Source organism: Rhinopithecus roxellana, chromosome 15, assembly GCF_007565055.1.
Source record: "Rhinopithecus roxellana isolate Shanxi Qingling chromosome 15, ASM756505v1, whole genome shotgun sequence".
NCBI lineage: Eukaryota > Metazoa > Chordata > Mammalia > Primates > Cercopithecidae > Rhinopithecus > Rhinopithecus roxellana.
This window is the reverse complement of record NC_044563.1, coordinates 111,822,970-111,835,992: the sequence shown is the minus strand read 5'-3', so window position 1 is coordinate 111,835,992 and position 13,023 is coordinate 111,822,970. Positions and strand designations below refer to the sequence as shown.

General features: G+C 37.0%; 1 protein-coding gene across 1 annotated transcript in view; it reads right to left on the bottom strand.

Moving 5' to 3' along the window:
• Nucleotides 1-63: 63 nt before the first annotated feature.
• The window catches only part of CCDC73 (coiled-coil domain containing 73), a 151,701-nt gene continuing 138,741 nt past the window's right edge, over nt 64-13,023 (bottom strand). The window contains 4 exon segments of the mRNA XM_030917797.1: nt 64-302; nt 8,294-8,427; nt 10,624-11,274; nt 11,277-12,143. Of these exon segments, the coding sequence (XP_030773657.1) occupies nt 90-302; nt 8,294-8,427; nt 10,624-11,274; nt 11,277-12,143 (1,865 nt within the window). The 3' untranslated portion in view covers nt 64-89.

The following is a 13,023-nucleotide window of genomic DNA, read 5'->3' as shown; positions in this document are numbered from 1 at the left end:
AAGACAACTATAGAGTTACATTTTATTCTAGTAAAAACTATACCAACATTTCAGTTATATAATTTCACTGCAGAAAGCACTTATCTATATTATTTTAATCTGTTTTTTTTTTTTTTTTCCAACATCTCTTCTGCTTTTCTTTTTTTTGGTTGGTTGTCATTTTCTAAAGTTAGTAACTTTTCAGTTTCACTTAGTTGATTTGTAATGAGGATCTCCCAGTCATCATCACCAGAAGTATTTTTAGTCTTGATTGCCTGTAAATGGCTTTGTAGCGGAGTTGTTATCAGAGGTTTTGTTTTCACCTAGGAAAGACCAAACTAATTTTACTTTTGAAATTATACAAAAGACTTTAAAGAGTCTGTAAAGCCTCTGCAGTTACGAGTATGTGGTAAAACCACCATCTCTTGGCTGATTTTCACTACCTTAGTAGTTCTGGCACCAGAAAACTATACAATGTGAATGTGTAGGCTTATGTAGTAGATCTTCAAAATCTCTAATATGTAACGGAAGTAAAGTGTACAAAAACTGCCTTTTACTTCATGTTTCCTCCCATGCTTCAGAGCACCATTGTTGAAGAAACAGGAAGGAGCAGTGAGATATTTGGAAGTTGGCATGTTTTCAAGACACTGTATTGGGTAATTTTAAAAATAGTGTGTTAAATAACTTTTTCATTTTAAGGTTCTTTTCTGATGTTAAAATACTTACTGGAAATTTAGAAAATAGAGTAAAGTAGAAAGAAACTAAAAATCATTAGTAATCCCTTATCCAGAGAGGCTTGTTGACATTTTGGTGGTATTTGCTGTTAGCCTTTTTTTCTATTTTTAGCCTATTTGATCATTCTATAGAATTTTATGTATTTTCCTCTGTGAGCAGTTTCTTAGGTCATTATAAACAATTGTCTGTGGCTGCAAAATACTCCCTTTTATGGATGTTTGATGATTTATCACCTACTATGGAATATTTGTTTCCAGTTTATCCCTACCAAAAATTAATTTTAGTTTTTTTTTTTTTTTTTTTTTTTTGAGACAGTCTCGCTCTGTCACCCAGACTGGAGTGCGGTGGCACAATCTCTGCTTACTGCAACCTCCGCCTCATGGGCTCAAGTGAGTCTCCTGCCTCAGCCTCCTGAGTAGCTGGAATTATAGGCGCGTGCCACCACACCCGGCTAATTTTTGTATTTTTAGTAGAGATAGGATTTCACCATGTTGGCCAGGCTGGTCTCGAACTCCTGACCTCATGATCCACCCACCTTGGCCTCCAAAAGTGCTGGGATTACAGGTGTGAGCCACTGTGCCCGGCAATTTGAGTTAATTTCATGCAAAACAATCTTTGATATTTTTGAGAGATTCCCAGATAAAATCTTCTCTTCAAAAGGAATACTGGGCCAGGCATCATGACTCATACCTGTAATCCCAGCACTTTGGGAGGCTGAGGCGAGTGGATTGCATGAGCTCATGAGTTGAAAACTATCCTGAGCAACATGGCAAAACCCCATCTCTACCAAAAACTAGCTGGGGATGGTGGCATGCGACTGTAGTCCCAGCACCTCGGAAGGCTGAGGTGCAAGGATCACTTGAGTCCAGGAGGTGGAGGTTGCAATGAGCCAAGATCATGCCATTGCACTCCAGCCTGGACAACAGAATGACACCCTTTCTCAAAAATGAACAATAGATAAAAGGAATACTGAATTGTTTTCAAAATAACAATTATGGTGGCCTTTTTTTTAGATAGGGTCTCACCCTGTCACCTAGGCTGGAGCTCAGTGGCACAATCACAGTTCACTGCAGCCTTACCTCCCCGGGTTCAGGTGATCCTCCCACCTTCACCTCCTGAGTACCTGAGACTACAGGCATGTGCCACAACACCTAGCTAATTTTTGTATTTTTTGCCATGTTGCCCAGGCTGGTCTCTCTAACTCTTGGGCTCAAGTGATCCGACCACCTCGGTCTCCCAAAGTTCTAGGATTACAGGAGTGAGCCATACTGTGTTGTGTTTCAGTTGTAAGGGGTATACATGTGTATTTTAGAAATCTGGAACAGGATAAGAATTGCATTAAAATCACCCAAGATCCCAACCACTATTAAAGAATTTGTGTAAATCTTCTGGTCTCTTTTCTCTATCCACTTTTTAAATATTGGGGTTATATTTTTATTGGTTTATATGCTGTATTAAACATTTTTAGCATTTTCTCCTGTTCTTAAGTTTGTTAAGAGGATAGCTCCATCATATTCTGTGTTCTGCAATTCATTTCTGGACATTTAAATTGTAAGAAAATGGTCACTGTTAACTAGGCTGCAGTGAATATCATTTGTTCATAAATTTTTGTGAAGATCTTTGAGTACTGCCTTACGTTAAAATCTTTTTCAATTTGACTGGTAAAAGTGGCATGTTAGTAACATTGTCATTTTCAGTGTTAGATTATGTAGTAATAAGTTTATTTTATTTTTTTGAGATGGAGTCTTGCTCTGTCGCCCGGGCTGGAGTGCAGTGGCGCCATGTCAGCTTACTGCAACCTCCACCTCCCAGGTTCAAGCGATTCTCCTGCCTCAGCCTCCCGATTAGCTGGGATTACAGGTACCCACCACCATGCCCAGCTAATTTTTTGTAGTTTTAGTAGAGACAGGGTTTCACTATGTTGTCCAGGCTGGTCTTGAACGCCTGATCTCATGATCTACCTGCCTCGGCCTCCCAAAGTGTTGGGATTACAGGCGTGAGCCACTGTACCTGGCCTAGTAATAAGTTTATTTTTAAAATGAACTTAAATGTTTAGAATGGTAAGTTCACGGCTCCCTAAGGAGTATTCTTTTTAGATTGCTCTTTTTGGTTCCCTCCCTGAAAATTCTGTAGTCAACCACTAGTCCCCTCAGAGTTTTACCTCTGATTTTGGGGGTGATTCTTTGTTCATATTTGTCTAATTGGCTTTGTTCTTCCAAAAGTGTCTGCACAGGACTGCTAAGAGAACCTAGGCAAGTCATTTAATTTTTCTGGGCTTCAGTTTATTCATTAGCTTCTTTTAGTTCCCAGATACTATTACCAGAAAGAATAATTGGATAAAAATGTACATAAATATTTCTGATAGTGTCTGCTATGTAAGTGTGTTCACCATATTTCATTTAGCCCATGGGGCCAGAAAGGATTCTAATTCATGAAGTATGAAAAACAGACGGGGAAGACTAGATAAAATCTAAATCTAGGTTGCTACTAATTCTGAAGTAAAATGACTGATGAGCTCTATGATTTAATGTTTCTCTTTTGCCATCAAAATGCTAGGTTCATTTTGGTGTATTTGGCATCCAAGTACAAATTTCCCAAAATACAGTTTCCCAAGTACAACAGTTTCCCAAAATCCTGATTCTTTGACTTTTTTATCTTGATGATGGAAAGGAAGAACACATTTACACATAATTGCTTTAGTGTCCTTCCCCTTAACTACCGGCTTGCTGAGATGGGTAGGAGCAGGGATTGACTTTAGAGAAACAAGATATAGTGTAGATTAGCTAATGTTTGCACTTAACAAAACTTGTCCTGTTTAACTTACCTGAGGGTTCTGCAGCCTACTGCAGTAATTTTAATTCTAGCTGTTGTCAGATATATTGCCTTGTATCTTTGTTCTTTCCCCTTTATCCTTTTTAGAAATGTACCACCTGTTTCTCTTTCAGCCTGACTTGGAAGATCTAATTTTTGGCCTAAAAATTTCCCCTAGCTTGGTACTAGTCCTTTTATTTCTGCCTGGGATTATATTTTAAAATTTAACTTAAATGAATCTAATTCATTGGATATATAAAAAAAAAAAGTAAGTGGCTTGCTTTGCTTACTCTGGTCTTCCATCCTCATTCCTGGATATAATCAAGATTGCAGTAGGCTAACAACCTAATGCCAAAAACAATGAAAAACATACTATCTTTTCAAGTTACTTTGAACCCATAGAGAGAAAGTAGATTGGTACTTAATACCTTCCCTGAATTTAACAGAATTGATGTGGACTGTACATAAAATATGTTGAAAAGTAAAAAACTATTTTTTGGCTATAAGTCTTCATAAAATTCATTTATAACAGAGGTTGGTAAACTTTTTCCAAACAGGGCCAGAGTGAATATTTTCAGCTTTGAGGGCCAAATGGCCTCTTAAAACTGCTCAATTCTCAGTGCTGTGCCAAAATAGTCTTTACAGTATGCAAAGGAATGGGTGTGGCTGTGGTCTATTAAATTTGTAAGGAGATCTACTTTTGGATTTGCCCCACATTACATGATAATTTGCAGTCAAGCTTTAAGCTGGGGCAATGAAACTTACCATAGTACTTGCACATAGTAATAAGCACTTAGAAAATGTCTATTCAGCCAGTGAATTGAGTTTATTTTATATGCACCAATCTTTGAGAAGAAACATTTTTTCTATGTGAAAGTTAAAGTATAATATAGCATTTGACTAAGAGCCATGATACCTAGCCTAGGTCCACCACATGTTGTGACTTAATGACCCTGGAAAGTTATTTCACATTTATGTCACTGTTTAATCTGTAAAAAATTTACCTTGCTGATGAAAAAGTTACAAATTCTATAAAAATAATTTTTTTTTTTTTTTTGAGACAGAGTCTTGCTCTGTCACCCAGGCTGGAGTGCAGTGGCACGATCTTGGCTCACTGCAATTGCAACTTCAGCCTCCCAAGTAGCTGGGACTACATGCACATCCCACTATGCCCAGACAGTTTTTGTATTTTTAGTAGAGACCTGGTTTCACCATATTGGCCAGGCTGGTCTCAAACTCCTGACCTTGTGATCTGCCTGCCTTGGCCAAAGTGCTGGGATTACAGGTGTGAGCCACTGTGCCCAACCAAAAATAAATTTGCCTGCCTCGGGCTCCCAAAGTGCTGGGATTACAGGTGTGAGTCACCACGCCTAGCCAAAAATAAATCCTTAAAAGCAACATTAGTTGCAGATAGAGCATTATGAATTAGACAAAAAGAACTCCCCTATTAGATTAATTATAAAAATGGGCTTTCAAGTGAGATGTGAAATTTCCGCTGTTTGAAAGTAGAACAGCTATCTTATAAGGGTTAAGGATTCACCCTAATTAGAAACGGATGTTTAGTTTTGATGCCCTCAAGCTTCATGTTTGTTTTGATTCTATGACTTACCCAATTGGGCAAGGTTACAACTTAGATTTTCCAATGCCAGAGTTACTGCCCTTTAGTCAACACATTTTAATGATACACACTTATACATACCAAGTGGAAACTATACTGTTGCTTATGAGTTCAGTTAGGAAAATGTGACAAGGGTATATTAGTTCGTTCTCATGCTGCTAATAAAGACATACCAGAGACTGGAAAAAAAAATAGGTTTACCAGACTTAACAGTTCCACATGACTGGGGAGGCCTCATACTCATGGTGGAAGGCGAAAGGCAATTCTTACATGGCGGCAGCAAAAGAGAGCTTGTGCAGGGAAACTCCCACTTTTAAAGCCATCAGATCTCATGAAACTTATTCACTATCACGAGAACAGCACAGGAAAGACCGGCCCCCATGATTCAGTTATCTCCCACCTGGTTCCTCCCACAACATGTAGGAATTGTGAGACCAAATGTAATTCAAGATGAGATTTGGGTGGGGACATAGCCAAACCATATCATTCTGCCAATGTCCCCTCCCAAATCTCATGTCTTTACATTTCAAAACCAATAATGCCTTCCCAACACTCCCAAAGTTTTATTTCAGCATTAACTCAAAAGTTCAAAGTCTCGTCTCAGACAAGGCAAGCCCCTTCCATCTATAAGCCAGTAAAATCAAAAGCAAGTCGGTTACTTCCTAGATAAAAAGAGGGGGTACAGGCATTGGGTAAATACAGCCGTTCCAAATAGGGTGGCCAAAACAAGGATCTACAGGCCCTATGAAAGTCCAAAATCCAGCATGGCAGCCAGGTCATGCTAATGCAAGAGGTAGGTTCTCATGGTCTTGGGCATCTCCACGCCCGTGTGGTTTTGCAGGGTACAGCCTCCCTTCCAGCTGCTTTCACGGGCTGACATTGAGTGTCTGTGGCTTTTCCAGGTGCACAATGCAAGCTGTTGGTGGATCTACCATTCCAGGGTCTGGAGGATGGTGGCCCTCTTCTCACAGCTCCACTAGCCAGCACTCCAGCAGGGACTCTTTATGGGGGCTCTGACTCCAGATTTCTCTTCCACATTGCCCTAGCAGAGGTTCTCCATGAGAGCCCCGGCCCTGCAGCAAACTTCTGCCTGGACATCCAGGCGTTTTCATACATCCTTTGAAATCTAGGAAGAGATTCCCAAACCTCAATTCTTGACTTGTGCACTCACAGGTTCAACACCACATGGAAGCTGCCAAGGCTTGGGGCTTGTACCCTCTGAAGCAATGGCCTGAGCTATGCATTGGCTCCTTTTAGTCATGGGTGGAGTGGCTGGGATTCAGGGCACCAAACATGGTGGGATTTGGCTGGGATGACAAAGCCAAACAGCACAGGGACCCTGAGTGCAGCCCACAAAACCAGTTTTTCCTCATGGGCCTCTGGGCTTGTGATGGGAGGGGCTGCCGTGAAGACCTCTGACTTGCCCTGGAGACATTTTGCCCATTGTCTTGGAGATTAACATTCAGCTCCTTGTTACTTATGCAAATTTCACAGCCAGCTTGAATTTCTCCTCAGAAAATGGGATTTTCTTTTCTATCATATTGTTCAGGCTGCAAATTTTCCAAACTTTTATGCTGTTCCCCTTATAAAATTGAATGCCTTTAACAGCGCCCAAGTCACCTCTTGAATTCTTTGCTGCTTAGAAATTTCTTCTGCCAGATACCCTGAATTGTCTCTCTCAAGTTCAAAGTTCCACAAATCTCTAGGACGGGGGCAAAAATGCTAGCAATTTCTTTACCAAAACATGATCAGTAACCTTTGCTCCAGTTTCCAACAAATTCCTCATTTCTATCTGGGATCACCTCAGACTGGATTTCATTGTCCATATCAACATTTTGGTCAAAGCCATTCAACAAGTCTCTAGGGAGTTCCAAACTTTCCCACATTTTCCTGTCTTCTGAGCCCTCCAAACTGTTCCAACCTCGGCCTGTTGCCCAGTTTCAGAGTTGCTTCCACATTTTCGGGTATCTTTTCAGCAACACTCCACTGCTGGTAACAATTTACTGTATTAGTTTGTTTTCACCCTGCTGATAAAGACATACCCGAGACTGGGAAGAAAAATAGGTTTAATGGATTTACAGTTAAATCTGGGGAGGCCTCATAATCATGGCGGAAGGCAAAAGGCAATTCTTACATGGCGGCAGCAAGAGAGAAGAGAGCTTGTGCAGGGAAACTCCCATTTTTAAAACCATCAGCTCTTGTGGGATTTATTCACTATCATGAGAACAGCACAGGAAAGACCTGCCCCCATGATTCAGTTACCTCTCACTGGGTCCCTCCCATGACACATGGGAATTGTGGGATTGACAATTCAAGGTGAGATTAGGGTGGGGACAAAGCCAAACCATATCAAGGATAGTTCCTGATTTTTGTCTCAACTCTCCCAGAAGAGTTATACTGTCTCACTTGAGGTTTCTCCTATTTATAAAGGAAAATAAAATACATTGTTAATAGCTGTTATTTGTTCAGGATGTGTTAGTACTATAATATTCGTTTTGTATGTGCTAAAGAGAAAGTTGTTTAATAGTTTGAACACTACAACCTTTTTCTTGCTAAAGTTCTACACACTATGATATAAAACTTACACATTTAACCAGATAACCTTCCTGCTATAGTTAGTTGATTTCCTTATGACAAATAGACTCTTGGAAGCCATATAATTTCTACAAATACTTTAATACATATATCCATACAGTATCACATGGGTACTTGATCCTTTCACATGTGTTCTAATTGAAATAGTTTTAAATTCTTTCCATCTCAGTTTCCAAAAATAATGTAAATTAACTTAAGCATTATTAAAAACAATTGGACTTGATTAGCTTTTAGACATCTTTTATTAACATAAAATTTTAAATGCTCAAATACCACTATTTCCAAATTTAGATGAGTAAAAAATAGAAGTACATATCTGATGCCTCTCACTCTCCTTCCCAAAACAGGCTGGATTGTATCTATTTGATTTATACACTGTGACTTTTTCCTGCTGTTTTCTATCAACCTTAATTGTGAAAAATGGTGCCATGTTGCCCTCTTGATATTATTTTGGAGATCAGTTAGGTCTTAAAGCATCCAGATGCATACGGTTCTACACATATCTGTAGAATTAGCTCACTAAGGTCTGCTCGGCAATATTTTTAATTGACTTACATGTTCTGTGGGAAAAGAAGAATCATAAAAAGTCTTTGCAATTGCATTCTTCTCTTCACTGGGTTCTCCCGTGGGATCTGGATGGATACTCCAGTTATTCAAAGTGTCAGCAACTCTGTTAATGCTGGTAGTATCTGATTGACAAAGAGGAAATGGCAGCAACTGAATTTTTCTCTAGGTACTCATTTTAGTGACTGAACTTATTTCTGATCTTATGCTTTTGTATTTAAAAAGCAACAAATTTCTATTTTAATGTTGACTATTTTGCAGTTTTCCTAGACTTTGCTCTTATATTAGGCATTTCATTTCTGAAAACAAACAAGATTTTATTATTGCTACTTTCTAAAACCTGATTACTAGAATTCCACATCAAAAGCAGTGAAAGAAATGGTATAAATACCTTCTAAAACAAAATAACTCCTAAAATGTTATCATTATTCCCCTGGTTACTGTATTTCCCACACATGTAACATTTATATGGTGAACATTTTACCAACTGAGATTAATGGAAAAAGTCAGAACCAACTACATGCCAGATTTATAAACTATTTAAAGAAATAGGCCACAGTGAGAAGTCCAACAAAGGGTTGTTTAGAAGGGGTCACACTGGGCTTTAATAAATTGATAGAAATTAGTTAGAGAAATATGTAAATTATAAAGGTTAAAAGATACTGATGGCATATTTAAGAGTATTTTACAAGTTGAATTTCTACAGAATTTTAGGTATCGCCCTTTATATCTTATATATCACTGAAATTTAATTTACAAGAAAGGACTTCAGAAAAAAATGGCAGATTTTTAGACCAGCACCTAAAGCAGTACCTAACCAAAAGTTAACGTAATTTTAAGTAATATATTTTGTGGCACTGAAAAATTGCAGTTTGGGAAATGAGGTTATAGTGTTTTGGTTATTTGATTTTTGCCTACATTATTTCCCATTGGTATTAGTAAACAAGATATATTTTTGTTTTTAATCACCAAATATTCTCTTTACATTTTTCTCAATTTCCTTTTTAAAAGAAGCCTGTTAAATCTGAGGGCCGTACAAAAGCTTTCCTTGGAATCTGCATCTTTTTAAGGTGTCTAAGTGCACAATGTTAAACCCACAAAGTTCCCTTAAAATCTAAGAATGCCTTTAACAACCTCAGCAACTTTTGACTATGAGATTGCTATTAAAAGAAAACATGCTGTCCTGAAAATAAAAACAATAAAAAACCATTTTCCTCATGATCATACTTCTTAAACTACTGCTTTTTATTTTCAATTTACATTTATACAGCACCAATTCATAATAATGTAGTATGTGTTTGTTTTTAAATTCTTTTGTGAAAAATTTCCAGGCCGGGTGTGGTGGCTCCCAGCAATTTGGGAGGCTGAGGCAGGAGGATCACTTGAGCCTGGAAGTTCAACACCAGCCTCGGCAACAAAGTGAGACCTGTCTCTACAAAAAATTTTAAAAATTAGCTGGGTGCAGTGACGTGTCTGTACTCCCAGCTGCTCAGGAGGCTGAGGCGGGAGGATTCCTTCAGCCTGGGAGGTTAAAGTTGCAGTGAGCTGTGATCACACCACTGAACTCCAGGCTGGGTGACAGAGCAAGACTCTATCTCAAAAATCAATCAATAAATAAAAAACAAAACAAAACAAAAACGTAGACAGCCATGTATTTCAATGTATTCCATCAATATTAAGTCATGTATTTCATCCATTTACTTCTCCCCCTATTTTTTTCTGGAGTATTTTAAAATAAAACTTGGACATTATGTCATTTCATATGGCAGTTTTTAAGAACAGAACAATCCCTCTATTCTCTTTAACATCTGAATGCATTAATATATGTTAAGGAATTCAATTTAAAGTGTTTTCAACTGACAAATACTGGTCATAGGAAATATATTAATGTTATGCCTCATTATTACTTATAAAACAGAAGGAAGAGGTGGATTTCTGGTGTGGGTGAAGGGACAGATAAAAATAGAAACGGAAAGGTAGAGAAAATTGGGCAAAGAAAGACAACACAGGAGAGAAACTAAAATGTTCTGAGGGAAGGAATTTTTTCAGGATGAATGATGAGCATATAGAAAGAAGAGCAATAAATATGCATACTTGGCAGAAGCCTTAACTACTTCACTGCATTTGCTCTAAAAGTTAAAAAACAAAAGAATATTAGGTAGTTGTTCCTAATTTAAAATAATGACCCACATCTGTTGTTTTTGCTATTCCTTAATTAAGACAAACTTTTAAAACAAAATTTACAAAATATGACTGTACACATTTATCAAGAATAAGTAGAAAAATATTTTAAAAATTAAAATATTACTTTTTTTTCTTACCTGGTCCAATATTCTTTCCAATATCATCCACACCAATATTTTTGCAAAGAGCCATTGGAATGATCTTTTTGTTTTCTGATGGATCTAGTGGTCTCTCCTTCAGCAACAAAGAAATGCTAGGGGTTGAACTGCTCGCTGTTTGACTTTCAATGTGATTTACTTTTGACCAAGGACCGGGGTCTGAAAAATTCATGTATACTGGAGTTTTCTCAGTTTTTTTATCTGAAGTTGAAAGATCAAAGGTTGACCTTCCGCTTCTGTTTACTAAATCTCCAGATGGCTCCATGTGAAATGAATGTGATTCCTCCAGCTGTCCTTTACTGAACATTTTTCCTGAAACGATGTCATTTAATGACTCTGTTTTCTCTGTATTATTTAACAATATATGCTGTCTTTCATTAATGCTCACAACAAGGAAGAGGTCATTTTTTGTGGCTTCAGTTACCTGATTCTCATCAATCTGATTCTTTTTATTGGAAAACTGTATTTCTGTGCAAGTTTTCATGTGAACAGCAGTTTTCACATCTTTGGCTTGTAAAGAATGACTATTCTCATTGTTAAGATGAAGATGGGAAATGTTCACATTATTGTTTTCTAAGTATCCCAAACAGTTATTAAATGGACTGTTTTGCATATCTCTCATATTTTCCACATAGTTTTTCTCCCAGGGCTTGAGTTGGGTTTCACCAACATAGGCATACTATTAACATTTTTATCTGAGTTCTTAAGAAGTACTTTTGAATTATCACTAAAAGCAGCAGATGAAACGTGGTAGTCGATTACCGTATCACAGGTAACAGTTAGTTCAGGTTTCTCTGAAGTATCATTACAGACTTGCAGAAAATCTGAAGTTTGTTTAGAAAGTAATATGCTGCACTCACTTTTTTTAGTTAACAGTTGTATTTGTTTTGTTTTACATTTATCATCTAACATAACATTACTTGAATTCTGTAAACTATATTTCTGACATGGAACAAGATTTTTTTTTATATCTAGAGATAAATCCAAATCTGCTTTGGTTTGGTCACTATTTGTAATTTCCTTCTCTAGAGCATGTTCTCGAGTCCCTGGACGCGATCTGAATTGTTTGAATGGCTCATTTTCAGAAACATCTTTATTATTATTATTATTATATGTATTGTGTGCTGTCTCATTTAAAATACTGTTAAATGGTGTTTTGTTATTTTCAACCTCTGGTTGTACATCTGTATGGTGAACATCTAATCCTCCGGTTCTTTCTAGGTGTATTTTTTCTGTTTCTGTCGCTGTATCTAACACAACAAAAGGATTATTTGGTGATTTAAATTCTGTACATCCATTGTCTTTTTCCAAGCATATCTTGTCTTTTACTTCTGTAGTAACTGATTTTTTATTGTCCGTAACATTCGAGGTTTGTACTTGACTAATTACTTCTTTATCTAAGGAGAGGGTTTTGCTTAAGGAGATTTCACTTTGATTTTCATCCTGAGAAACAACAGTAACAATTTCATTCTTGAAGCTTTTTTCAAAAAGCTGTAAATCTGTCATGATGGGAACACAGTAAAATTTTATATTATACACTAAAGCCTGATTTCATAAAACATATTTATCACCTATTTTTATAAAAACAAATTTAACCTTAAATATTTTATGGGTCAATAATTATACAAACTTAATGACATCAACATTACCTAAATACTGGGTTCCCTTTGTTATAACAAGTATATTTTTAGCATGCTAAATATTTGGCTGTACCCATATTAAACTTTAATTTCATAATAGCAAAGTATTTTTGGTTTTGTAAAGGGAAAGTGAGTTGAGGTATTACAAAATGGTTTATTTTTCTCGTCTGTTTGCTTCATTTAGGACATACAGTACAATCCCACATAAATACATAGCTGATAAAAATGAATTTATCCTAACAGGTTACGCTCTGATTTCCATTACTACCTAGGTCCAGCTGTATCTAGAAATTGCTAGCTAGCTTCTTCAAGACTGACAATCATCACTTTTATTCATTACCCAGTGAATATTTTTAACTTCTTGAATAGTTTTTGGACAAGTATATAGAATTATCTACTTAAGACATAAATTTTATTCATCTATATTCTAACAAAGATTTCAACTTTTTAGTATAGTTAATCTAGAATATAAATTTCAGGTTTTTGAAAGATTTTTTTAAAGTCCAATCATTCTCTCTACAACATCTCCACCAAGTGGTTGTTCAGCCTAGGTTTGAACACCTCCAATCAGTATCATCTTTAAACAATACTTTTTCAAGATGGAAGGATTAATAAATTATTCCAATGGTTACAGAAAGGTTATCTGAATTCAGAAAAATGCCCTAGGTCTGGTCATCAGGTTACTGGTGACTCCAAGAACATTCTCAGCAAAACAGTGAAGGCAGAAACCAGAATGCAA